Source organism: Bombus flavifrons, chromosome 1, assembly GCF_040668555.2.
Source record: "Bombus flavifrons isolate JBK064 chromosome 1, iyBomFlav1_principal, whole genome shotgun sequence".
NCBI classification, from domain to species: domain Eukaryota; kingdom Metazoa; phylum Arthropoda; class Insecta; order Hymenoptera; family Apidae; genus Bombus; species Bombus flavifrons.
The window spans coordinates 15,831,303-15,856,640 of NC_138442.1; the positions used below are offsets into that span (position 1 = coordinate 15,831,303).

Here is a 25,338-nt window from a genome sequence, read left to right on the forward strand (position 1 = left end):
ATGTAAACGCATTATGTTTCATTGGAATATACTACAGAAATTCCACCAAAACGGAACCCAACAATTAGCGATAAAAAAAAAACAGTAACATACCAAATTATCAATGTACTTACAATATTTAAGGATAAAAAGTTTCATTGCACTACATTTGTAAACTTTATTAATTATACGTTGCAAAAAAAATGACGTGAACGAAAGTTGTTATTCATTTCACCTAACTCATCACTTCGCTCATTTACTCTTTAAAAAAATAATAAGTCATACGATCCTTGTCATCTTATCGCTTTGCGTCCTTCAATCAACACGCTATAATTATAAGAAAAGTTTTTTAATAATTTATATTCATTGTCACGCTTTTTGTACACAACTTGGTTTTTGTTACAAAAGGGCATTGTTATACAGTGGATCAAACCGATATGGAAGTTTTTGTAAAACGGTATTTAATATCATTAATATTTAAAAGCTTCGCAGAGTGCAAATTATAATATTATCATTTATAACCAATGCAGTCGAGTGTGTATTCGTCTATCGCTACTTATTACATGTATTTCAAACTATAATACAAAGTACTTAATAAGCTATAATCCATAATAGTATGGTTTATAATCGCTGTTGCGGTTGATTTTGAGAACTCATTCCTGAAACTGGTTGCGGTGGGGTATCTGTACTTTCACCCTTTTTCTCATCCTTCGATTTATTCCATTCCTGTAAACCTTTAGGTAAACTGGTATCCTCTTCGAACGATCCCGTACCCTCCACGAACTGTTCGTAAGTTGACTTTTCAGGGAAGGGCCTAGGACCTAGTAACTCTATCATATCGTCTCGACTTAAAATTTCTTGCTTTAACAAACGTTCGGCCACCTAAACAAACAATCGTAAGATCATTCATCTGCTACTATATTCATAAAAACTAACTTTTTTCATAAACCAAAAATATTTTATACCTTAGATACATTCTCCTTATGTTTTGTAAGTAAATCGCGTGTGTGAGTATGGGCTCGTTCAATTAATTCACGTACTTCAGTATCGATAAGCTGTGCAGTGTGTTCAGAATATGGTTTATCGAAAGTCATTTCGCCTTGCTGTGGCATTTGAAAACTCACATTGCCAACTTTTTCGTTCATACCATACTGAATGACTTGAGCATATGCATTTGCAGTTACCTGATAAAAATAAATTCAATATTAGTAAATTACTTACGCGCGTTATAAATTTGCAAAAAAAGAAAAGAAACGCAGCACGACAAATACTTTTTGTAGGTCATCTTGCGCTCCTGTCGTAATACGACCAAAAAAGATTTCTTCCGACACTCGCCCTCCAAGTGCCATACACATTCTGTCAAACAACTGTTCTTTTGTATAAAGATATTGTTCATGAGGTAAATATTGTGCATAACCTAAACCTTTTCCTCGAGGAATTATGGAGACCTGCCCCATAAAAGAACATAAGTGAAATTATAATCAAACTATTACTATTTTTGAAATCTAAGAATCACCTTCAGTAATGGATCCGCATATCTCAAAAACCAGCCTGCTACTGCATGGCCTGCTTCATGATAGGCAACCGTCTTTTTTTCTTCAGGTTGCAAGACATTCGTCTTTTTTTCCATGCCTGCAATAACTCTTTCAATGGCCTGTTCAAAATGTTTTAAATAAATATTATCGCTCAAGTCTCTGGCTGCTATTAAAGCTGCTTCGTTACAAACATTAGCAATATCAGCTCCTAAAATCAATTCACTCATAGTATTCTCAATACATTTTTAACATTCTTCTTTTATCTGTGTTTTCAAGATTTTATTAGTAACTAATTTCACTTTTTATACCTGTAAAACCAGGCGTTAAGGAAGCCATTTTTCTGGCTAATTGATCTTTATCCATTGTGATTTTTAAAGGTTTCAAGTGTACTTTAAAGATAGAAGCTCGACCTTTAATGTCTGGAGCAGGAACGAAAATTTGTCTATCAAACCTTCCAGGTCGCAACAAAGCTTTATCTAAAATATCTATTCTATTAGTTGCCGCTAATACAACTACATTAGTAGTTGTATTGAAACCTGAAGAAAAAAATATATTACTCGAACAAATATAAATTTTGAATAATGCAATAGATGATCTTATCAATTATTATAGTATACCATCCATTTCAACTAGAAGTTGATTAAGTGTATTTTCTTGTTCCGAATGACCGCCAAAGTTTCGGCCTCCCCTTTTTCTTCCAACGGCATCGATCTCATCGATAAATAATATACACGGAGCATGTTTTCGTGCCAATGCGAACATATCTCGAACTCTTGATGGACCAACACCAACAAACATTTCCAAAAACTCAGAACCTGATACACTAATAAAAGGTACGTTTGCTTCACCAGCTGTAGCTTTAGCTAATAACGTTTTACCAGTACCCGGTGGACCTATAAAATATTATACAAGTTCTAAATTATAATCCTAAACTAATCCAAATCTAAGAAAAGCTATTTATTCCTAAGCTATATATACTTACCCGTCAGCATTGCACCCTTAGGTATCTTAGCACCAAGCTCTATATATTGTTGTGGATTTTTTAAAAAATTTACAAACTCCATAATTTCAATCTTAGCTTCTTCACACCCAGCAACATCCCTAAATTTCAATAATACACATAGAAATATTTATAGCAATTATATAGCAAAAAGGTAATAAATGAAATATTACTCAAACACGATATCCTTAAAGGGAGTCGTACAATTGCACACAACTTTTTCCTACTCTATAAATTGACTACTTGTTAATTGTTTTAACTGCATATTCGTTTGTCTTCTATCTGCTTTTGTTATTTTGTTAATACCTCTTGTTTTTCACTGTGTTCATTTCATCCTAAAACATTCTAACGAATATGGCAGAAGAGCCCAGAGTAGAAGAAAATTGTCTACAATTCATGATAATCTTTTGAAATACAATAATGTAGAATTATACAACAATATTTCTATTAACTTACTTAAATCTTACACCAATATCTTTGGAATTAACCATTTTTGCAGTTGATTCCATTAACGCCCCAAAAAGGCCACCTCTCTTTCCCTTACCAAATGATTCTGTTGATTTACGGAATATATAAAACATGAATCCTGTAAATAACATTTAATATTATATCTAGCTATTATCTGAATATCTGTCATAAATGTATATCTACACAAAAATAAACATAGCTTACCATACATAAACACATGTGGTAAAATTTTTAAAATTTGATATAATTCTAGCTCATCCTTGTACTGTACTAATATATAATTTTGTGGCTCTATATTTAATTCAATTTGTGCATTCTCCAAATTTCTTTCAAAAGATTCAACACTACCAATGTTGAACCATAAAGTATCCTACACAATAATAAAGTATCCATTCATTCACTTGTTAAACTTAAATTGAACTACCTCTAAACTTACTTGTCCATTCACAAAATTCCCAGGTAATAATTTGACACGGACCCACTGTTTATTGATAACTTCCACTTTACCCACTACTCCCTTATCTAAATATCTAAATAGAATTAATATAAAACATTTACATGAAATTTATATACTGTGTATGTCTACAAAAAATTATTCATTTACTTTACTATACATTATAATTCATTTACTTTGTTACAAATTCTTTCCATGTAATTTCTGTAGCATGACTCGATAATTGCAAATACAAGTAAGCCAATCCCATTAATGCAACACCAAGAAGAAGCAATTTTTCGTTCTTTTTATCTCCAAATGATTTATTGCCTCCATTCCATTTAAACTCCCATGAAAATGTACGTTTATCACTACTCGCAGAATGCATATTAGATTTTTGAGATTCTGCTTTAGATGACTGCGATTGAGAAGCTTCCTTGGATTGTCCTTGTTTAGCTTTCTCAGTAATCTTTTCAGTCGTTTTACCAGAATCTTTTTCTACAGATGAGAAATTTAAGATATTTTATAATCTATTTTTTATAGCTTAGAGAAAATTAATAAGTATAGGATAATAACTTGGTTTAAAAAATTTTTCAAATCCTTTTGGTGGCTCATTGCATAATAATCTCCATTGATTTCGTAAATGTTCCAATGTACTTGTTTCGTTGCTATTTCTTATCAATGATAAATATCTTCTTAACTAAAACAAATTTTATGACATACAATATAACAAATATAGCAATGAAATGCAACATAAAAAACATTCCATACAAATATTATAAAAGTTTCAAATACTATTAGTTTAATCTTTATATACCCACATTTAAATAAATATATACATAATTATAAAAAGTATCGGACAACTACAAATTATATATACAGCAATTTAAACAAGAATTGATCTTTATTAAAGAAGTCATTTATGATAAAGAACAGAGGTTATGTCAGATCATATTTATACCTGAAATATATTGGCATTTTTGTAAACGGAGTTCAGAACAAATCTTTCTAATTTACTTGTCGAATATAATAGCTGATGGGCCATATTTGTAGTAAGTGTCTGTAATCACGTAATATGATGAAATTTCGTAGTTTCCACACGTTCCTTGTAGTAGATTACCGGCCACAAGACATTTCGACAAATATCCCCAGTCTTAATCCCTATTTCTCGTTTACAACGCAAAACGTATATAAGTTCTTAAGCCGAGCAATTATTGGTTATTCAATTTTGCACGAAGAGAATTGACTAATAAATGACTCAGTTCACTACTAAGATATTAATTTTATTTAGTGTTACTAGAAATATAGGGGATTAAAGCGAAAGATATTTTTGACATTCTAAGAAAAATTATTTTTATTAAAGCACATGCTTGATCATTGCGACATTCAGATGAATCAAACATATTATACCAATTCACATAAGGAATCGTATAAGTCTACATTTCTATTAATCTCTAGCTTCTGATTCAGATTTAACTGAATTAACGTTATTATACATTTTCCTAAAAAACAAAAACTATAACAAAGTTTATTTATAAATAAATATAAGGAAATAATGCACACAAAAATGCAGACGTTAATAATAATTCAATCGTCTCATGAAGATATTAGATAGGAATTTTTATATGTACTTGCGTCATATATACGTATACGCGCGTTGTTTTTATATATGATATATATATTACTAAAATCTAAATTAATACACATATTATTATACAAAACGAATATTAATGAGTGTTACTCTATTGGTAATACTTCATATGCTAACTTTCAGTTTGTGAATAGTTTGAATTTTCTTCAATACTTATAGCACAAGGAACATATTCTTGTCCCGATTCCTGTGAAACATAAATTTTACATATATGAAGAGTTTTTATGAAATATTTTTAAAAAATTCGATTTAAAAAAAAATGAATGAAAAACATACTGAGTTAACAATAATTTGTCGTCCCTCTTCTAAATTAAGTCCATCCATATCTTCTGCTGTTAATATTATCACAGAATCTTCAGGTATACTATTTTCATCTATATAAGTTATAGGAATTTCTGACGAAACCTGTAATTAAAATTTATTAACAATCACAAAATCTGCAACACAAAAATTTTGGCAATAAAAGATATAAGATAGATATTATTAATCCATAATACCTCGCAATATGTAAAATCAGATCCTTCTTGTACCTTTGTTTCTGTATTATGTTTAGAATCCGCTATTCTTTGTTTCCTTGAACTTAACGAACGCTCTGACTTTTTACCATCTTGTTGGAGACGTCTCCATATCGTTGTTTTTGGAATATGGTAAGTCATTGATGCTGCTGCTTGCGACATTTTCCCTCCTTTACATGCAGCAACAGCTTCTTCCAAACGAGATTTTTTCAGTTCTTCATTTTCCGTCTTACGTTTCTTCCAAAATGATAATGGCAATTTTCCTTCATCTACCAATCGCGCCTTATCTCTAAATAAAGTAGTTTTCGGAATCTAAAATCATAATTACCGTTATTACTCTTAGAGAGCCCAAATAAAATTGAGCAAGAAACAAAATGTTAAATAATTTACTTTGAATTCAAGTGCTACTTTCGTTAAATTCTCTCCTCTTTCTAAAGCCTTAACTGCAGCTTCCCGTTTATCTGATCCATAAGACCTCTTCATTTCTGAACGTAGTATTTGATATCCTTCTTTCTGAATCCTTCTCCATAATACAGTCTTTGGTATACTAAAAAGTTCTGATGCATGCTGTAGGCTTGATCCACCTGTAGTAAGAGTAAGATCCACCTAATGATGAATGATGCCACAGAATTAATATGTTCAGTAAATATGGTATAGATACCAACCAATTACCGCATTTATAGCAGCTTTCATACACTCTGCCGGATATTCATTTCTTGATGCGTTTAAATGTATACCTAATGCTTTAGCACGCATGTACAAAGTTGAACGTGGTATATTATGTTTAGTAGAAGCTTCTATTAATGTCTGCCCTGCTTTTAAATCATTAATTGCCGCTGCCAACATATCTTCGCTATAATCTCTTTTTGTTGTATCACGCCTACGTTTCTTTTTTTTATTCAAAGTGGAATTTTCGACGACCTCATCTTTTTGTTGATCTTCCAAATCTTCATAACTATGTTGCAACGCATTAATAACATTTTCTTCAGCCTCACTAATTACAGTCATTGGCTCTTCATTATTATCATTAAAATCCTTATTGCTTACAACTGAGTCAGTTTCTTCAAGTCCATCAATCTATAAACAAAGAAACAGAATAATGATAAGAAAAGAAAAATATTTCCATTTAACTCTCTTTAACTTTCTCTTTAAGTATAACTAACTTCAATAAGGCCACAGATTTTTAGTGAACGTGCCGCATCTAATAAAGTACTAATATTTTCAACTGGTACTCTCACTTCCCCATGGTAAGTAAATTCTATAATAGATTTTATATCTTGAGCAGAAATATCGCTTAATATTATTGTTGGATGATCTTCATTTACTTGACTCAATATTTCCTACAAATAAAAGAAATGAATTATTATGCAAATCATGCAAAATACTACATACATACTTAATCTATCCTAAAACAAAAAGAAATATATATTTTTTTAACATGAAAAGATATGTCATTATAGTGTGTAATGAACACTACATTTTGTAATATATTTCACAGAAAAAATTATTAAAACCTGTATGAAAACGAATTTGAAGTACAAACTATAATCACTGAAAACTATTTGAAAGTAATCATAAAACAATGTTCAAATTCAAAGCTATGAATTCTTAAGAGTACAAAGATTGTTTACTCGAAATAAAGTGCTACAAGCGCAGAGAACTATGCGATGAGCATGAATACGTTCCCCGCCCGCAGCCAGGGTAACGTCTACCATACAGTCCTCCTCTAAAAGTTGTCTAACTACATCGGAGAGATGGTTTTGATAATCATTCCATTTAAACCAATAACTCTGATTGATCTCATGTTGGTTAGTAATTTCGGACATGCCGTTTCAGTTTCGTTTCCTTTTTCAGTTTCAATAATTCGTATCATATACAACCGGAATTTGGAACAGGACTGAACTCTTCAGAGTGCTTCACAACCAAGATACGGACCTCAGTGATTATTCATGGCACTTTGTAAAAACTCTAATAAATTTTACACCACCTTTATACGATCATTTATTCTGATTACTTATGTATCATTAAACTATTTTGCGTACGTGTTATATTTATATACACACTTATTTAAAAATCAAATATAATAATAAAAATTTGTTTACAAACATACTAATTGCCAGTTAAACGTATATTATGATTGGTTCATACACATGTTATCTATACCGAATTTAACGATATAACATTTCAGTTTAAAACTTTAAAAAATATGTAAAAAATGTATAAAATATAAAATATAGAACGATTTTTATTTAAACAATAATTAAGTTTATTTAATTTGCTTAGATTCTAGTAACTAGAATATTTCCGCTTGATTCTAGTTGGCAACTTTCATAAAATTTGAGATGTTGGTACAAATATATGTATGTACACAAAAGAGTTGAGCCCTTATATGTATTAGTAAACTCACGTCCTTTTATATTGTAAGAGTTGTATGACTGCTTTAGAGTAACGGAGTGTTTGTGTTTGCTAACTTTTTGACCAATTTATTTAATCGCCTATTTAAAAACAAAATGGTTAGTGATTTTATACATATCAATCATTTTATATATTGTTTTTCATTGTGATTCAATGTACATTTTCCTTGATGTATTTAAACATGTGACAGCATAACCTCAATATTATTGCTACGTTAAAAATGTTACACATTATTAAGTATGAATGCATTTTTGAAAGTTTGGATATGATATTCTTTCTTTTAAATTGTATTCACGATTTTAAAGTTTGAAAGATTCTTTTTATAATACTTACTGCAATAATTTAAACTGATATTATCACATATTGCTTCGTGGTATTTTGTGGTTATGTTATTCTATATATTGTAAAATTTAGTAATGGTAATATTTAGTCAGTCATTTTTGTTAAAAAAGAAACGTATTTAATATAAAACATATTAAAAAATGATAAATTTATTATTTTTTGTAGAAACCTCTAATGTTGCACGGGCACGAACGTGCCATAACGCAAATTAAATACAATAGAGAAGGAGACTTATTATTCTCCTCTAGTAAGGATAAAAAGCCAAATGTTTGGTATTCTTTGAATGGAGAACGCCTTGGATCTTTCAACGGACACAATGGCTCAGTATGGTGTATTGACATTAATTGGGATACAACACGATTTTTATCTGGAAGTGGTGACAATTCACTAAGGGTTTGGGATTGTCAAACTGGTTTGTATTGCACATACATATAATATTTTTTCACTTATTTGCTTTATTTATTAAAATATGACTATGTTACATTATAGGAAAAGAAATAGGTTTGCTTCATACAAACAGTTCAGTGAGAACATGTAGCTTTAGTTATTCAGCAAATCTTGCTGTTTACTCTACAGATAAAGCTTTAGGACACCAATGTGAAATGTTTATCATTGATATCAAAAATGTTGATGCAGTATTATCACAAGCAGATGCAATTTCTAGAATTGCTGTGAATGGTCCCAAAATCACTGCTATCTTGTGGGGTGCATTAGATGAAACAATTATTACTGGCCATGAAGACGGTGAAATCACTCTTTGGGATGTTAGAGTATGTAATATATCTGTATTCTCATGAATTAAATGTTTAAAACCTTTTTATAATTTTATCTATTTTTTTGTAGACAAGAAAAAAGATGACAAGTGTCAGAAGTCACAAATCACAAATAAATGACATGCAATTCAACAAAGATGGCACTATGTTCGTGACTGCTTCAAAAGATAATACTGCTAAACTATTTGACAGTGAATCGTTAATGTTATTAAAAACATACAAAACAGAAAGACCTGTTAATTCTGCTACGATTTCTCCTATTTTTGATCATGTATGTGTCATATAGCGATTAAGACATTTGGGAAATAATATTTATCAAAATTTATAAATACTGTATTTTCATAGGTGGTTCTTGGAGGAGGTCAAGATGCAATGGATGTCACAACAACGTCCACTCGTCAAGGAAAATTCGATTCTCGATTTTTCCATTTAGTATTTGAAGAAGAATTTGCACGTTTAAAAGGACACTTTGGTCCAATTAATTCTCTAGCATTTCACCCTAATGGGCGTAGTTTTTCAACAGGTGGAGAAGATGGTTATGTTCGTATTAATACATTTGATCAATCTTATTTTGACTTCCATTTTGAATACTAATTTTATGAAATAAAAATAAATATGTATCAATTAGATGAATGGTGTAAATTATCTTTTCTATTATCTTCCTTGAGATGTATGGATATTAGGATAAAGGCGGCCTGATGCAGTATGTTAAAAATAAAGATTTACTATTTTTAAATTTATTGTTCATATAAAATGAAAATTGATACATCACTTTCTGTGGCAAAAACATGGAAGATAGTATTATTAATGGGATAGTTCCAAATATTTAACATACATAGCTGAATTATATTGAATATAAACTTTTATATTTATTTTGCTTAAATATTTAAAAAAATATTACTCTTTGTATTTGAAATTCATTTTCAGTAAGTATTGCGCTTTTACCTGAGCAACATCATATACAATGTATTCATTGTATAATAAATCAGATTTTTTTGGTAATTTAGCAGATACAGGCACACCATATGGAACTTCAACACCGTCTTTCATTTTGTAAACAGTTTCAGGATCGGGTTGTGTCCGACCACGACCCCATGTTGAATGCTTACCGCTCGGTAACTTTTCAATATAATCTGCACGATATCGTTCATGCATATTACCTAATGCCACTTCACAAAGCAATAACAAACCCGTAGGGCTTCCACTGTGTGTACAACAATAATTCGCAGATTTGGAAACCATGTCCGCGAAGTATATACCTTTACCAAACATATAACCAGTAACGGGAGCTTCTGGTGGCGCTATTCTTAAACCTTGAGAAAGTATACCAGCAAAGTTAGTCGTTCTAGAACCATGCCACAGTAACTTCCTGTTGTGTAATTTCTTGAATGGCTTATATCTATTGTCTTCTCCTTGTCTCTTAATAACAAATACATCTTGAATTTCAAGTTCGTACAGTGTATGAGTTGCTGCATGAGTATTTTGCACATATTTTTTAATGACCTTATACTCCTCACTTTCCTTATCCAATATTTTAATTTCAGTATTGAGTTGCTTGTAATAGGTATCGAGTGGATTCTTTGTTGCATCCGCCTTAGCATGCAAAAGCGAATACGCAATTTCCATTTCAAGTAATGCGTCTAACATTTCACACTTGGCATGGATTTCTTCCATCGTATTCAAGACTTTAAGCTCGGATACTCCGAAATTATGAGGTATTAGGTTATAAAATCTGTTGGATGCATCAACTAACTGAACCGAATCGGCATCTTTCTTCTTTAATACTTCTTGTAAATCAGTTAATACTGAATACGCCTTTTGGATTTGTGTTTTGGACAATTTTCCAAGCGGCATTTTTTCTACATCAATTTCAAATTCAACCATCACCTTTTTCATATTCGCTTCATCGAAAATCAATCTCATTAAATCTTGAATTGGCAGTTCTAACTCACTCTTAATATGAGAGTCTAATTTTGTCGATACATCGTCCCCATAATCAATATCCACAGGGTACATTTTGCCAGGTACTTTAACAAAATTATCTCTCCGATTCCAACAGTTTCCACTTTTCTCCTCGTATAATTCCTCAAACTGAGCTATACATTCCTCTAGAGATAATTTCTGTACTTTTGAACCACCGATAGTAGTTCCTATTCTGCCCCAGCTTCTAAACAACCAGTATTCACCTTTCTTATCGTGCTTTAAAATCTGCAACTTATAATAGCTATTTTTTTTAGTTTGTATGTCTGAAAGTATCAATGTAACATTATACTTATTTTTACCCTCTTGATATACATGTGCACAATCTTGTAAACCACTATCTGGGTCAACAGTTTCACCTTTTTTCAATTGCAATTTCATTTTACCAGATCCTGATTTTTCAAATGTACTTTTCCCTTTACTTTTTGAGACATTCGATTTTTCTGTGAGAACGTTAATTTTATTAGACAAGTCACCTCCCCAACTTGAAATAGTTTTCTTTTCAATGAGCGATATAGCAGATTTCGTATATTTTTTAGCTTCCTCGATGAAGTCTGCAGTAATAACTTGAATGTTAAAACTTTTGGCTTCTTCCATCTTTTTACTCATTTTATCTACTTCATGTTGTGTTGATATAATAGCAGCTACATTTTCATGAAGTTTTGAAGTTATCTCTCCTCCTAGATGTAAAATTTCCTTTTTTAAGGTATTTCTATCTTTTCCTATGTTCCCTATAATAAAGAATTGCATATGCTTTAATGGCTTGGGTTTTGCTTCAACTTTGGGTCCAGAATCAACTTCATCTTCCTTTTTTACTGCACTAGATGTTGATGGTACAGCTATTTTTATAAGTCGTTTTCTAACTTTGTATTTCAAAGATTTGCTATTAAACATTGAAACAGTGATTAATTTTTTCACATGTCTTTCGCAAATATGCTAATTTATGAAAATAACTTTTAATTTTAATTTATAAAAGTACTTACAGATCTGGATATGCTTCTTTTATATCAGATGGTATTACGAATTTCTTTCTTTTAGGATCTTGCATGACATTTTCACACTTTGTCCATTCTGTCAAATCTCCAGTACATTTGTATCCAGTACCTGAATTATACACAAGCTGTCCATTACATTTTGGACATGGCTTTAAAGCCCCAAAACAAATTGCATCCGATAAACGATCTATTATCTACACAACAAATATGTTAATCATTTAAATATTTTATATATTTTGAATCAAAAATAAACTTAATTAAAATAAAATACATACAGCTGAAACACCTTCTGGTATTTGTTGTTCATTTTCTTCTAACATAGTAATGAGGTCAGGTTTCTTTATAGAGGATAATTTATCTTTAATTGCAAATAATTCATCATTTTGTTTTTTCATTTCTTTCTCTTCTTCTGCATCTTCTGGTTCATCTTTGATTTTCTTAACGGGTGGGACATCATCTACCTTAATTTTTGGCAAAACACTTTTGAGTTTCTTCTGATCATCTTTAGAAAGTTCATCTTTGCCAGGAAGTGCATCTCCACTCTCATAAAATTGTAAACTTTCCCTTACTTTGGCAAAGCATTCAAGATGATGCCATCTATCTATACCACCGTATCTTCTGCCATGCTCACTTTCAAAATCTTTTTTTGATACTCTGATCTCACCCTGTACTATCTTTTCTTCGCAGGCTTTGCAAGTTGATTTGTTAGATTTTGCATACTGGACTAAAAAATCATGTAATGGACCTGCAGCAGCAGTACCACCACCACTACGCTTTCTTCCTTTTCTAGATGCAGGCAATGGAAGGGTGCTTGCTTCCTCTATAAAAATGTTCGATTCAAACTATTGCATTATATTATTGTATTATAATATCAAATATGGTTTACAACGATATAACAGACAAACCAATTCTCCTTTGAAGTTCCTTTTGATCTTCCCAGCGAATATTATCAAAATTAGCAATATCTGCAGTAGTTTTTGGCCTTTGTTTCATGAAAAAACAAGGCGGATGATACCACTTTGGCACCTTCCCATCATGAACAGGACTCTAAAATTTAAACGCTAAAATTTAACAAACATATTTTAAAACATTATAATAGCTTTAAAGGAATATAAAACATATGGATAAACTCAATGACTTTATTAAAAAGTAATTCTAAATAAATTTCCCCAATTTTATTAAAATTAAATGTAGATAAAATAATAATTTATTAATAGAAACACATTAATCTTCATAAATATATTGCATTTTATATTGTATTATCGAACACATCATCAATTGCCATTGTATTATGTAACCTTGATGAAGTTGAACAATAATTGAATTTAAAACTTATGCTTAGCAATGACATATAAATTCATGCAAAATTAATAATGTTGACATGGTATACCTGAACAATAACGGCGAGTCTTAACGAATCTTTTTCGATATTTTTCTTACAATTTTGGCATGAGGCCCTCGAACTTTTTGCATATTCGACAGAATATGGTAAATCAGGATTCATTGTTTCACTAAAATCCGTTCAATAATTTCAGTCTTGAAGCCAAGCGCCAAAGAGCAGTATTCAATGAGCGAAGACAAAATGCGCGTTGCGCGCCAAATACCAGTATATTCGGAAGTTTACCTTATTTCCTGTTACAATTACGATCTATCTTAAATAAGTGAGCAATCATAGAACAAAAAAAATCCTACAATGATTATATGTAATTTCAATTTCATCTACTTCAATTAATTTAATTTAAATTCGAGAGGTATGTGTTAAATACTTCGATAATAAATTGATGACTAATCATGTGATATATACGTATGATATATAAACCGGAAGTGATATCCTATTTTCTACGAATTTTAGAACTTACCTTAATTATCACTTTCGTTCTTCATACATTTATATGTTACTTTACTCTAAAAAGGTATTCTGACCTGGAAATTATTTTTTCTTTCTAACATAAAATCTTTAATTTAACTTGGGAAATTACTCAATTTTTTAATCTTTTAAATTTATTTTCAAACTAATAATTAAAATATGAAACATTTATTTTACTTATAATACAATTATACTTTTATATTTTATATATATATATAATAACATTATCTTTTCATACTTAATAATTATTTACTAATTTATATAATGCTTTATATATAATCAATTTATATGATTTGATTTACATTATATTGTTACAGGCATATACTCATTATCAATTATACATGATGCATTAAAATGCATAAAACATTTAAAATAAATGCATACCCGTAGACATAGATCTACATTATTGTATGTAGTCTAAAGGATATTATAAATAAGCTATGAGTTGTAATACAATGTTGGTACACTTTATTTTTATAATCGTATAATATTGTACAAATTATTACAGTAAACTATATATTTCTGTAATTACATCTATGAATGTTTCTCTGTTTTACCAACATAGTTTGCCATAAAAGTGGCTGACAAGTGGTAGTTCAATTAAATAATATAACCATACAGTGTAAAAATGCACTATGTTATGTCCTTTATCGAATGCAATCTTTTTTTCTAAAATTATTTCCTACAATAACGTACAAAACTTATTAAGAAAAGATCAAAATTATTAAATTAATTCTGTTACTTCTTTCGACTATCTACATATTCATATAAGCCTATTATATAAATCCATAGTGCTTACAAGAAGATAATTAACTGTCCCTTCTTATACCATGCTATCACTATGCTATAATAATTATATATATATATATATATATATATATATATATATATATATATATATATATATATATATATATGATTTTACATATTTATATATATAATACTTTTCTTGATATTATATATATACATATATAAATATATATGTTTAGATGTCACGTTGTTCGTACTAACAAATTCGGTGTTTCATAATAAATTTATCGTTCCAACAGAAAAAATGTATACACATATGTGTGCCATCCTATTTTATTGATATAGTCGTTTATATTATATTCTATATTAATGTACATTTTTGTTTATATAAGAGCGCAAAAATAAAACTTAATATTTTATTATAACGTCTGCTACGGAAAATTTAAACTTATAGCAATAGATACAATTTACAACTTCAAAAGATGTTTTGATTTTATAACTTACTTCATACACACAACTTTATCAAACGTTACAAATTAAACAGAGAGTTATATATCCCACATTCATCGCTTAAAAGTATGATTCCAAATTTGAAAAGAAGACAAAAATATGTATGTGTTGGAAAGAAATGGAGAAAATTTATTCCCATTTATTTACCCATTTTTTTTTGGTAAATAATAAATATTATTTACCAAAAGACATCGCGAAAGTTTTAGGTCACCGTTAATTAGTACAATTTTTTATTTGGTATATCGTTCAGAAATTTCTTCGCAACATGACGTGTAGACACATCGAATATATGGAGTAAGGACAGTTTATCGTTCATTGCCTTACGTAATCGTATTAGGATTAATAACAAAATAGAATTAATTCAAATATATTTGTCCTTAGAAAAAGAATTTATATTATTAGTGAATTTACTATCCAAGATTCGCAATATGACATGTGAGTGTCGCATAAAATGTAAATATACTTCGTATTTATAGGTTTTTATAGGCATGTAGGTCAGGAATATGCAGCTCTAGGATTAACCAAGGAATTAGACTGAAGGCCACCCTTTAATATTTTTACAGTCTATTTTATCTATGTCTGATAACAACAATAAAAATTCTTAAATAAATATATCGGTATAATCATTGATGGAATATTATTACGCAATCAACTATTTTTTTGCTGAGAGTTGTATGTTTATGTGTTGTAATTGCGTCTTAAGCATAATATGCATACACATGTACACGGTACGTCAATCATTGTATACTACAATGACTGGTATGGAGTACCACAAAATTAGGTGAAATTCATTAAGACAAGACACATGTATCACTCTGCTGATCATTGCTATTTTCCTCTGCCTTGAGATGTACCCGACCTGGTTGTAGGTTTTGCTGGTTGTGGAATAATCGTAATTTCATCATTAATCTTCAGTGGTTTCAGAAGGGAGTCATTGGATCTGGACGATGGAGATGAAGGTGTATTCTTCTTATCCATTACTCTTTTAGCTACACCACTATGTGCCGAATATACGTGATTTTCAAACTGCTTATACATTCCAAATGTGGAAGTGCAAACTGTACATTTATAAGATAGATGCGCTGGTTTTAATGTCATTCCATGATCTCGCGCAACATGATTTAGTAATTTCCATTGATATACCTAAAAATTAAGATCCACAACCCTCAAGTAATATGCTGCTTAAATTTATATCTCCCAATCTCACATGTACATAATTTCAAATGTTGAGCAACATAAAATGTATAACTCACCCTGCCGCAAGCTGGACAGCGACCTGCATCTTTTCCTCTATTTGCAGCTTCTTGCATACTAGATGTAACCAAACCATGAGACCCAAGTAAATGTCTTTCCAAACCCTGTAATAATATTTACGCAATACTATTATAATTTTATTTTTACATATAAAAGATTGAACAAGGCACAGTCAATAATTATATAAAAGAAAAAAAATTGGAAAAATATTCATTTTTAATTCATAAAATGTGCTCTATATACATCACATGTTGTTTGTTGTATTATTTTATATTTAAATACAGTAATGAAATTTATAAAAGAGGGAAAGTATGTATTTATGTACCTGATCTGTGAAAAACCGAAATTGACATTTTTGGCAATTCAATGGAGGTCTACTATAAATCATCTTTGGATGTATTTTTACTTTGTGAATCCATTGCATATGGTTACGTAGTTGTTCTAAATCCTGAAAGATAAAATAGAGACAAGGCACATGTACAAAGTATAATACTTATAATATATAATGCATAATACTTATAGTATTATTTAATTTTACAACGTTTTATATCGTTAAAACCATTTGAATATAAAATATTAAGTTGAGCAGGAAGTAATGTCGAATTTTCTGATAAGGCACTTCCATGATTTCCTATGGGTATCTTCCATCTTTTTTATACCTCTTCAAAAAAATTATTGAATTTTCAAAGAAAAATATTCCACTTGATTCTCTCTCAAAGTTGAAATCACCAGTTTGAAGCTTTTTATATCATCTTTATCTTATATGTTCCTCATATTTGAAAGCTTTGCACAAATTTTCAATCACAACAGTCGCATTGTTAACTTTTTAAAACCCATGAAAGATACAATGAAATGATAAGTGCACTTTGTCTCAATCTTTGCTTGTGAATTTCTCTGTTGCAACTGATGGTAAAGACAGAAGTGCATCTTTATTTGCAAATAGGTAATTAAAAATTAATGAAATATTTTATAATAGAAAATCCGACAGTATTTTTCCCATTATTTTAATACATAACTCACCTTAATATAACCATCGCAGATTTCACATATGACAAATGTAGTTTTTTCTCCAGACTTTGATGAAGTTCCAGAACCAGGGATGGAGGTTTGAGATGTTGTACGTGGTAATGGAGTTATAGATATACTTGGTTGACTTAACAATTTTGCAGTAGGATTTTTGGGACTTGCTGTTGTATTCTGAAAAATATAAAATACACTAATTATTTTAAACATTAAAAATGTGTACCTTTAGAATCGGTAAATTTTTAATCCAATTATGTTACAGTACCAAATTGTATCTTATTTAAAAAAATCTTTATATCTTAAATATAACTTAAATATATACTAGTTATTATCGACCGATTTTTACAAAGGTAATAGTAAAAGTAATAAAAATTGTCAATGAATTCCTTCGAAATTTATAAACAATGTAAGATTATATCAATACAAAATTAAACATTTTCATAATGCAAGATATTACAAGGGTAAAAATACATTGATGAAATCAATAATTACGAAACTAGTTGCACTGCACACTAATGATATGTTTAGCCATAACTTTACACATATTGTTAACTCTTATAAGCAATTGTGTACAGCTTCGATTAAGTAAATCTCAAGAAATCGGTTATAAAAGCCGTTTTGCACCTGCAGAACACATTATCCATGCGATCACAAATTTTACAAAATCAATATAACCTTCCTGATAGGTTCCAACAATTATTTACCTGTGATGAGGACAATCTAGAGAGAGAGTCGATTACGTTGGGTACAAGTGCAATGGGTGTGGGTTGACCGGAACTGCCGCCGCTACTGCTACTCACTCCCGAGACAGCCGACATGACAGTCCCAGAGCCACCCACCACCTGTGTCACCACCCATATATTTTTTTACTAATTCTTAAACTCTTATATACTTGAATTTGTGAACCTGTAGTTTTTTTTATAGATATTAGTAAAACAAAATTAGCTGAGGAAAATTCACAGAAGGAAATCAACATACTCCACTACCAATAGATAAATAGAAAATAAAATACTTAAATGTAAATAAATAAAATAAATATAATTTTTTCTTTTCTTCCCATTATGATAATTTACTATATTAATCATTCTTTAAATTTAATACATAAAATATAGTAAGACAGCTTTCGCAAATTTTATTAGATACTGTACGTATTAATAGTGGTGATAATTATTACAAAAAGATTCAAAGAAATATAAAGGCATAAATATACTGTGCATATCATACGTGTGCTTATACATTGTAACTGAAATTACATTACTTCAAGGACATTGCCTTCAGGGACATGACTTTAAATGATTATCATTCCCCTTATTACTATTAAATCTTATAAAAGTTATGACATTAGAATACGTTTAATATGCAACATAATCCTTCAATATTTACAAAATACCGTGCGTCCTTTTTCTACCAAAAAAATACTGAAATATGTTCTATTATTAATAAAAAAGAATTAGAAAAAATGAAAACATTTTTACCTGAAATATTTGATTACTACCAAATCGGTATGAAGTAGGGACCAATAAGCCAGACGATGTTGGACGATACATCATTCCTGCAACATTATCTAAAACATCAGCAATATATTACACATAATCGAATTTGCACAGGTCGAGTATAATTCAATGTAATATGTTAATATTAATGTAAAATGATAAAAAGTTACCCTGACGCATTGTCGTACCACCCGGTCGTAACGTTTTCAAATCTGAATATCTTGGTTGCATAGGCGGCCGTCCTCTTCCACGACCAGTGATTGGAGCAGGAAGTAATTTTGGTAAAAGTGGTTGAGGTCCTTTACCGCTCATTGCCATCGCAAGTGCACTGGGGTTAGTTGGCCCAACAGGCCTTGTTCGATTGAATCGTGGAATTTTTGCTGGAGGTTCCCAATCAGCACCTGGTTCTAAATTCTTTTCTGATCTGAATTTCTTAGTACAAGCAAGTATATGTCGATTTAGTTTGCCTTTCTGGTTGTCTTCAAACGGACAATTAGGACATTGATGAAAAGCTGGACCCCGCTCCAACCTCCCGCGAGTATTATGTTCTGCTTCCATATGGTATAATATGTCGTGGGGACTACGCATTTCAGTCGGACAAAAATTACACTTGTAGACGTAATTGCGCATATGTGGAGTTTCTAAATGATGTTGCATGACTAAAGTTGATTCTGTTTTAAAATTACAGAATTCACATTTTTTCTGTTCTAAATGGAATGGTTCATTATTTTCTTTACTAAATTCTAGATTTTTAATGAGTGAATTTATAGCTAGTTGAGTTTCAGCCGATGTGCTACTTTTTCCCTGTTTACGTTTTTGAGTCCGTAAAAGATCAGTTTGCACATATTCCTGAACAAGATTCACTCCAATTTGCATAAAAAATTTCCCCAGTGGTAAATCAAAATATGTCAGTACTTTATTCCTATCGTCTTGTCGTATATCCTGTTTGTCACTTATATTACTAAATCCAGATTCAGTTATATCTACTGAATTATCACCTCTGTCTTCATCCTTTTTACTCTTACTACAACTTCCTTCATTTTCACTTTCATCACTTTTATCTTTATTTTTTTGAATTATATCCAGTGAATCCTCATCACATTCGTCTCCCTTATTTTCTTCTATGCTTCTTTTGCTTCTCTCTTCTTTTTCTTGTTCCTCTAAGCATTTCTCCAATTTTGTGACAAACTCCTTTAAGGGTTTCAGAGGTGGTTTTTCATATACATATGGTACTATAAAAGATGGCGCTTCTACCACAAACATGTCATCACTTAAAGTAGGTAATATTGGAGGTGTAACCGTAGGTGTTACCGTTGTCATACTAGTGGTTTTAGGACTTAGCTGTGCAGTTTTTGACGTCATGGGCACTGGTGTAATAGTCGTCCTCATATTAGGATACATAGTTTGTGTAGTCATTCCCACTGGAACTACTGAAAATGAGCTAGTACTAGAAACAGTGTGATGAGGTTTACTGCTACTCACAGGAACACCACCACGTCCAGAAAGTATAGAATTTGTATCTATAATAACTAAGGTAGGTTCTTTCTTTCCTCCTTTTACAGATTTGCTACCAGCAGCTATTTCTACTAACCGCTTAGTATCATTGACTACAATAGTAGTCTTACTATTTTTGACTGGTGACTTTAGTTTAGAATTCTCTTTGTCTTTACTATCAATACCAGCCAGAGGATCTTCTGGCTTAATTTCCTCAATATCTGAGCCATCATCATCTACTTCCTCTTCTTCTATTTCTTTTTCTATGTAACTTGTCCTCTTTATATTTCGAGAACTTCTTCTTGGTGTAATACTACTAAGATCTACTTGCTTTCTTTGTTTTCTTTGTTTTGGGTCTTTATTAATACGTTCTGGTGAAGTATTATGACCATTCTTTGCACTATCAGTTATTTCTTCAATATCAGGACTATCGCAACTACCGTTTTCTTCACAAATTTTCACATCAGATGTATCCATACTACTATCAGCAATTTCGCTACTGTCATTAAGTTGGATATCACTACTGCCTGATAAATTATTATCTTTAAGGGCAGAAGCTTTTGTAGTGAACACATCATCGTTATCAGAGTGTATTTCTGTTATGTTTTCGTCAAGACATTCAACATCCGAGTTATTACTCTGTTCATCAACTTCCATAGCCTCACAAGATGTGTTTCTACACTTATCTTCAGTCTTGGACACTTCACTAAAATTGTTTATGTCACTGACACCCTCTGGAGATTTAGACATTTTAGAGTCATTTTCTGACTCTGACATTTCACTCCCTTTACTTCTATTTTGCGCTATCCCATTCTGTTCACTATTTTCAGGTTCTAGACCCCTTTCCTCCATTTCAACATCCATTCTGTGTTTGTCCTCATCATCTTCTTTTCCATTTGCCTCTCTTTGCTCCCTTACTACACTAATTTCTTTTGACACAAGTTTAGATATATTAGTGTCAGCATCAATGAATTCTTCCTTGTCATTATAATTTCCATTAACCCCATTTGGAATCACATCTGCAAAATATAACAGATTATTTTTATACAAGTATTAATTCTTTTTTAATATTAAATATAGATTATATTAAGTATAACATGATAGATGAAGCAGGCTATTAGTACTTCACTAATAATTACAATTACATTACAATGATCAGAGAACATAGCAGAGGTATTAGAAAATGTGAATCATTTCTACATAACTTGAGCAAACTACACCTTCTTAACAACATGCAAATCCAATAAAATGTTATAAAATACAATAAAATAATATCCATCCATATAGCAGAAAAACGAAAAACTCAATACTGGCGTCACTTTTTAACGATAACAGAAGAAAATAGCGAAGCAAAACAGAAAAATGAATATATCGGTTGTACAAAAAAGGGTTGCTCTAACAGTTTGAAAGAGGAATAGAGCATACCTTTGAGAACCTTATCAGGACTGGTCTGAGATGAGTCCTTAATAGGGGGTTCTTCCAGCGTGCCTTCCATGGGGCCACCACTGTACAGTTGATCTAAACAATTAATAAGAGCAGAGGGATAAGCGGCTCGTAGCGACGACGACGCGTTTCATTACATCGACGATATGAGAACGCGAGGGCGGGGAGAGAGAGAGAGAGAGAGAGAGAGAGAGAGAGAGAGAGAGAGAGAGAGAGGGAATTTTTAGCGGGGCCGAATTTTTCAAAATGGCGCTGCGAATTCCGTACTCCTATTTCCTTGTTCCCATAACCAACAAAGTTCGTTGGATATATATCCCCACGCTCCAGACCCGACAGAGTTCCCGAAATGAGTCTCTGGTTGGTCAGTGAGAAACTCTTGGCACGCGCGCACACTTGGAGAAAGAGGAACCAGGGAGTGGACCCGTGGATAAAAATGATCGGAGACGAAGCGAAGTCCTGCGAAGTAGCTTGAATGGTTAGCGTCTCTCAGTCAGTCACCTGCACTCGCCAGCCACCGCGTCCGAGCGCCAGCCAGTCAGCCAGTCAGCCCTCCGCCGTACCTCTCCTCACTCAACCTTCACAAACCTACCAAACCTACATCTATACCTACAACTTATACATCGAACTTTCGCCTTTCGTACTCACTGACAAACATGTAGTCGTAGGTATATAAACATACACGCAGTGATACGCACACACGAACCATCCGACTCGCCATCCATAGGTGAGCGCGCGAGCGCACAACCTTCCGACTCTCTACAGTACTCTACACTATACATGCCGGACAACACGCCAACCACCTACAGAACAACCCTATGACCTACCGAATCCAATCATGACAAATTCATCTCACACGACGATACTAAACGTGAACGAATTTGAAATCGCAAGTATCGGATAGTTTCACATTTATCCATGTAACTTAAACACGTCAAATAACATTCTAATATAGATTGATGATACGCGACAAAGAAGAAACTAGATAAACGCGGATCGTTTTGTCAGATTATCTGTATACATAGATCTGATCCACCGGATCGGTGGCGTTTTTATTCAAAGTTCTTATTAAAATTTTCGAAATTACCATTTGTCCTTATGACAAACGAAATTTTGTAGGAAATAAGCGGTTTGATATATGAAGTAGAAAGAGACGATGATAAAGTCTCTTTTGCATCCTATTGAAAGAGCATTACAATATTCTCCTAAAAGATGCTAAGCATACTTTAACCTACACTAATGCTCTTTGATGCAGCATTCGCATCGTTCGTTGGAAGTAGTAACGATAAGATTATTTGGAAATTGGAGAACGTGAATAAGAATTGGCTGTGCAAGTGATCGAAAACACCGAGGAATTCCATTCAGTATGCTCGTTTCGGGACGTGTCTCGTGCTACTTAATTCGCTTATCCACAAATCCCCCGGCAGATCTATGAGGTAATGGAACGCGTACAAACTCCATTCGTCTCCTGTCACTAGGCACAAATATACGCACCTGACCGCTTGCTTGTCCTAAACGATTTTCTGATACCGCGACATTCTCACAACGTGCGATCTTCAGTGGCGGTGGCGGAGGTACGATTTGTCCTTTATACACACTTCTACACGATTTATTCACAAAACCTGTAAATAGTGAACATTCATCGCTGAAAATTAGGCACCAGAGGGCAGGCGCGACGTTGGAAACGTTAAAAAGTTATGCCCAGGGCCGTCGCAAGAATCGTGGGTTCTTTTCCACAAGGGTTAAGCAGAAATCAAGCTAGAAAGAAAGGGCGGCAGAATGGAACAGAATACTTCGTGAAGTATATTTTCCCTGGATGCTATTTATCATTCTTTTATAGCTCTCTATATGAATGTCATTAGTCTTGAACGAAACTTTATACAAAAAAATATTAAAAAGATATGTTTTTAATATTGAATGATATTCATTATCTTTTAATGAAAATAAAAGAACAAAATTGATTAGATGTTTTCGTTCACTTTGTAAAAAAGTATATGTTGTGTACGAAATGCAAATTGTTTAAAATATATTAAATATAAAATGAGAGCATTGATTGAATTATCTTCTATTCCAATGTACTATAAAATTGAAACAAAGAAATATACAATTAAATAATTGAAATTATAGAAACATTAATATGCAATGTTTTATTTAGTCGATTTAAAGGATCAAAATCATGATTCTCTATCGTAATTTCAATAATTCACATACAGCATTTTTCTACTCCATATCTTGCTGATCATGCACTTAAGTAAGCAAAATAATGGTGCAAGATCGCATTATTTAAAGGATAAATACACTCTGCGTCGATATAATTGATATAAATAATTAACTATCAATTTCGAATCGATCGATTCAACGTGAAAACAATAGTAGCGAAGTACATAATAAATTCCACTAAACAGTTCTTAGCGTGTATCACTAATATCACTATACGTAATGTAAGTAATTTAGTTAAGTTACGCGAACGTCGGTAGTTAATGGCAATCGATATATCGTAAATGAATTCTAATATCATTAATAGTGTAGTAATGTATTCACACTAGAAGTCGAGAAACATAAACATTAGTGCATAGATTCGAAAGAAAATTCTTGTTAAAAATCTTTCGAGACAATCTGTTTAATAAAGAGAGATAAGAGGAGTTAAAATTATGGGGAATACGCAAGGGAATTGAGAGGATTGTCACGGCCCTGGTTATATTGTGTTATTCGGTACCACAACTGTACAAATCATAAAATCCAACAAATCAATCGCAAGTCCCTTGGCGTTTCCTTTTTTTTTTTTTTTTTTTTTACAAATAATAATTCTTTGTTTCCATCTACGATCTCGAAAATTGTGGAAACACTCGTGTTTACTAATTCATTGAAATTTTTTAGAAAGGTGCCGCCATTTCTTCATAAGGGCTGGCTTAACTGTCGAACAGCTGCCGTGGTGGTCGCTAGCCGATCACGATTATCCCCCCAAAGAGGACCAATAATCGAAACACACACACATCGCAAATGCCGTGCTATTTAAATTCACTGACCGTTCGCAAGCACTGATAAATATTCGGCTACACACGCGACTCCTTCGACACTTGATACACACCGTTTTTATATCAAAATTATTCACATATACTTTGTGTTTATTTGGGTTCGACGTCACGGATCCTTCTTACCTTCGTCGTCGAAAACTGCCAAGATGGCGACGATAATCACGTGACCGTAAATTTTATGACGTACGCGTAATGTTAAAGGGACGAAACGACCAGTAGCGTTTGTTGTATATAGTCACGTGACCGGGTACACGTGCACATCCAATGAGAGCCTCTCCCAAGAATAAGGACAATCTGCAATTGCAACAATGTGTATAGTAATATTAGTAATAGGGTTGACTAACAAGCCTCCGCCCTTTTCTATAGGTTCCTTTGGGAAGACACAC

At 31.8% G+C, this 25,338-nt stretch overlaps 5 protein-coding genes and 1 long non-coding RNA gene across 18 annotated transcripts; 2 read left to right on the top strand and 4 right to left on the bottom strand.

The window, feature by feature from the left end:
* Positions 1–132: 132 nt before the first annotated feature.
* On the bottom strand, positions 133–4,635 carry Afg3l2 (AFG3 like matrix AAA peptidase subunit 2). The gene is made up of 13 exons (XM_069110156.1): positions 4,377–4,635; positions 3,992–4,115; positions 3,613–3,913; positions 3,419–3,512; positions 3,187–3,352; positions 2,971–3,100; positions 2,497–2,615; positions 2,132–2,407; positions 1,823–2,050; positions 1,496–1,722; positions 1,251–1,427; positions 945–1,163; positions 133–861 (listed from the first exon to the last, which is right to left on the bottom strand). Exons 1-13 carry the CDS (start codon positions 4,458–4,460, stop codon positions 601–603), a joined length of 2,406 nt encoding a protein of 801 aa, XP_068966257.1. The 5' UTR covers positions 4,461–4,635; the 3' UTR covers positions 133–600.
* A 155-nt stretch (positions 4,636–4,790) lies between these two features.
* On the bottom strand, positions 4,791–7,501 carry LOC138178497 (protein abrupt). Its single transcript, XM_069110430.1, has 7 exons — positions 7,213–7,501; positions 6,745–6,921; positions 6,247–6,658; positions 5,972–6,165; positions 5,564–5,893; positions 5,343–5,471; positions 4,791–5,253 (listed from the first exon to the last, which is right to left on the bottom strand). The coding sequence occupies exons 1-7, from the start codon at positions 7,405–7,407 to the stop codon at positions 5,179–5,181; spliced, it is 1,512 nt and encodes a 503-aa protein (XP_068966531.1). The 5' UTR covers positions 7,408–7,501; the 3' UTR covers positions 4,791–5,178.
* Positions 7,502–7,933: 432 nt separating this feature from the next.
* On the top strand, positions 7,934–9,738 carry eIF3i (eukaryotic translation initiation factor 3 subunit I). 2 transcript variants are annotated; one of them, XM_069110478.1, is made up of 5 exons: positions 7,934–8,094; positions 8,504–8,750; positions 8,828–9,108; positions 9,182–9,382; positions 9,457–9,738. In XM_069110478.1, the coding sequence occupies exons 1-5, from the start codon at positions 8,092–8,094 to the stop codon at positions 9,703–9,705; spliced, it is 981 nt and encodes a 326-aa protein (XP_068966579.1). In that variant the 5' UTR covers positions 7,934–8,091; the 3' UTR covers positions 9,706–9,738. The 2 variants fall into 2 exon arrangements, with proteins under 2 accessions (XP_068966579.1, XP_068966587.1); XM_069110486.1 differs by lacking the exon at positions 7,934–8,094 and adding an exon at positions 8,187–8,415.
* Positions 9,461–13,831, bottom strand: Parp1 (Poly-(ADP-ribose) polymerase). Its single transcript, XM_069110145.1, has 5 exons — positions 13,477–13,831; positions 12,992–13,133; positions 12,362–12,906; positions 12,075–12,280; positions 9,461–11,974 (listed from the first exon to the last, which is right to left on the bottom strand). Exons 1-5 carry the CDS (start codon positions 13,588–13,590, stop codon positions 10,009–10,011), a joined length of 2,973 nt encoding a protein of 990 aa, XP_068966246.1. The 5' UTR covers positions 13,591–13,831; the 3' UTR covers positions 9,461–10,008.
* Positions 13,832–14,398: 567 nt separating this feature from the next.
* On the bottom strand, positions 14,399–25,213 carry MEP-1 (zinc finger protein MEP-1). Of its 12 annotated transcripts, none has more exons than XM_069110844.1 (10): positions 24,944–25,213; positions 23,412–23,539; positions 21,903–21,995; positions 19,154–21,496; positions 18,966–19,042; positions 18,195–18,332; positions 17,488–17,664; positions 16,793–16,915; positions 16,467–16,571; positions 14,399–16,356 (listed from the first exon to the last, which is right to left on the bottom strand). In XM_069110844.1, the coding sequence occupies exons 3-10, from the start codon at positions 21,970–21,972 to the stop codon at positions 16,042–16,044; spliced, it is 3,348 nt and encodes a 1,115-aa protein (XP_068966945.1). In that variant the 5' UTR covers positions 21,973–21,995; positions 23,412–23,539; positions 24,944–25,213; the 3' UTR covers positions 14,399–16,041. The 12 variants fall into 12 exon arrangements, with proteins under 12 accessions (XP_068966945.1, XP_068966904.1, XP_068966885.1 ...); XM_069110803.1 differs by having other exon boundaries at positions 18,966–19,054; positions 25,006–25,211; XM_069110784.1 differs by having other exon boundaries at positions 18,966–19,054; positions 24,944–25,211.
* LOC138178724 (uncharacterized) lies at positions 22,805–23,540 on the top strand. The gene is made up of 2 exons (XR_011172794.1): positions 22,805–22,960; positions 23,037–23,540. It is a non-coding gene; the product is annotated as an uncharacterized LOC138178724 (long non-coding RNA).
* Positions 25,214–25,338: the final 125 nt, after the last annotated feature.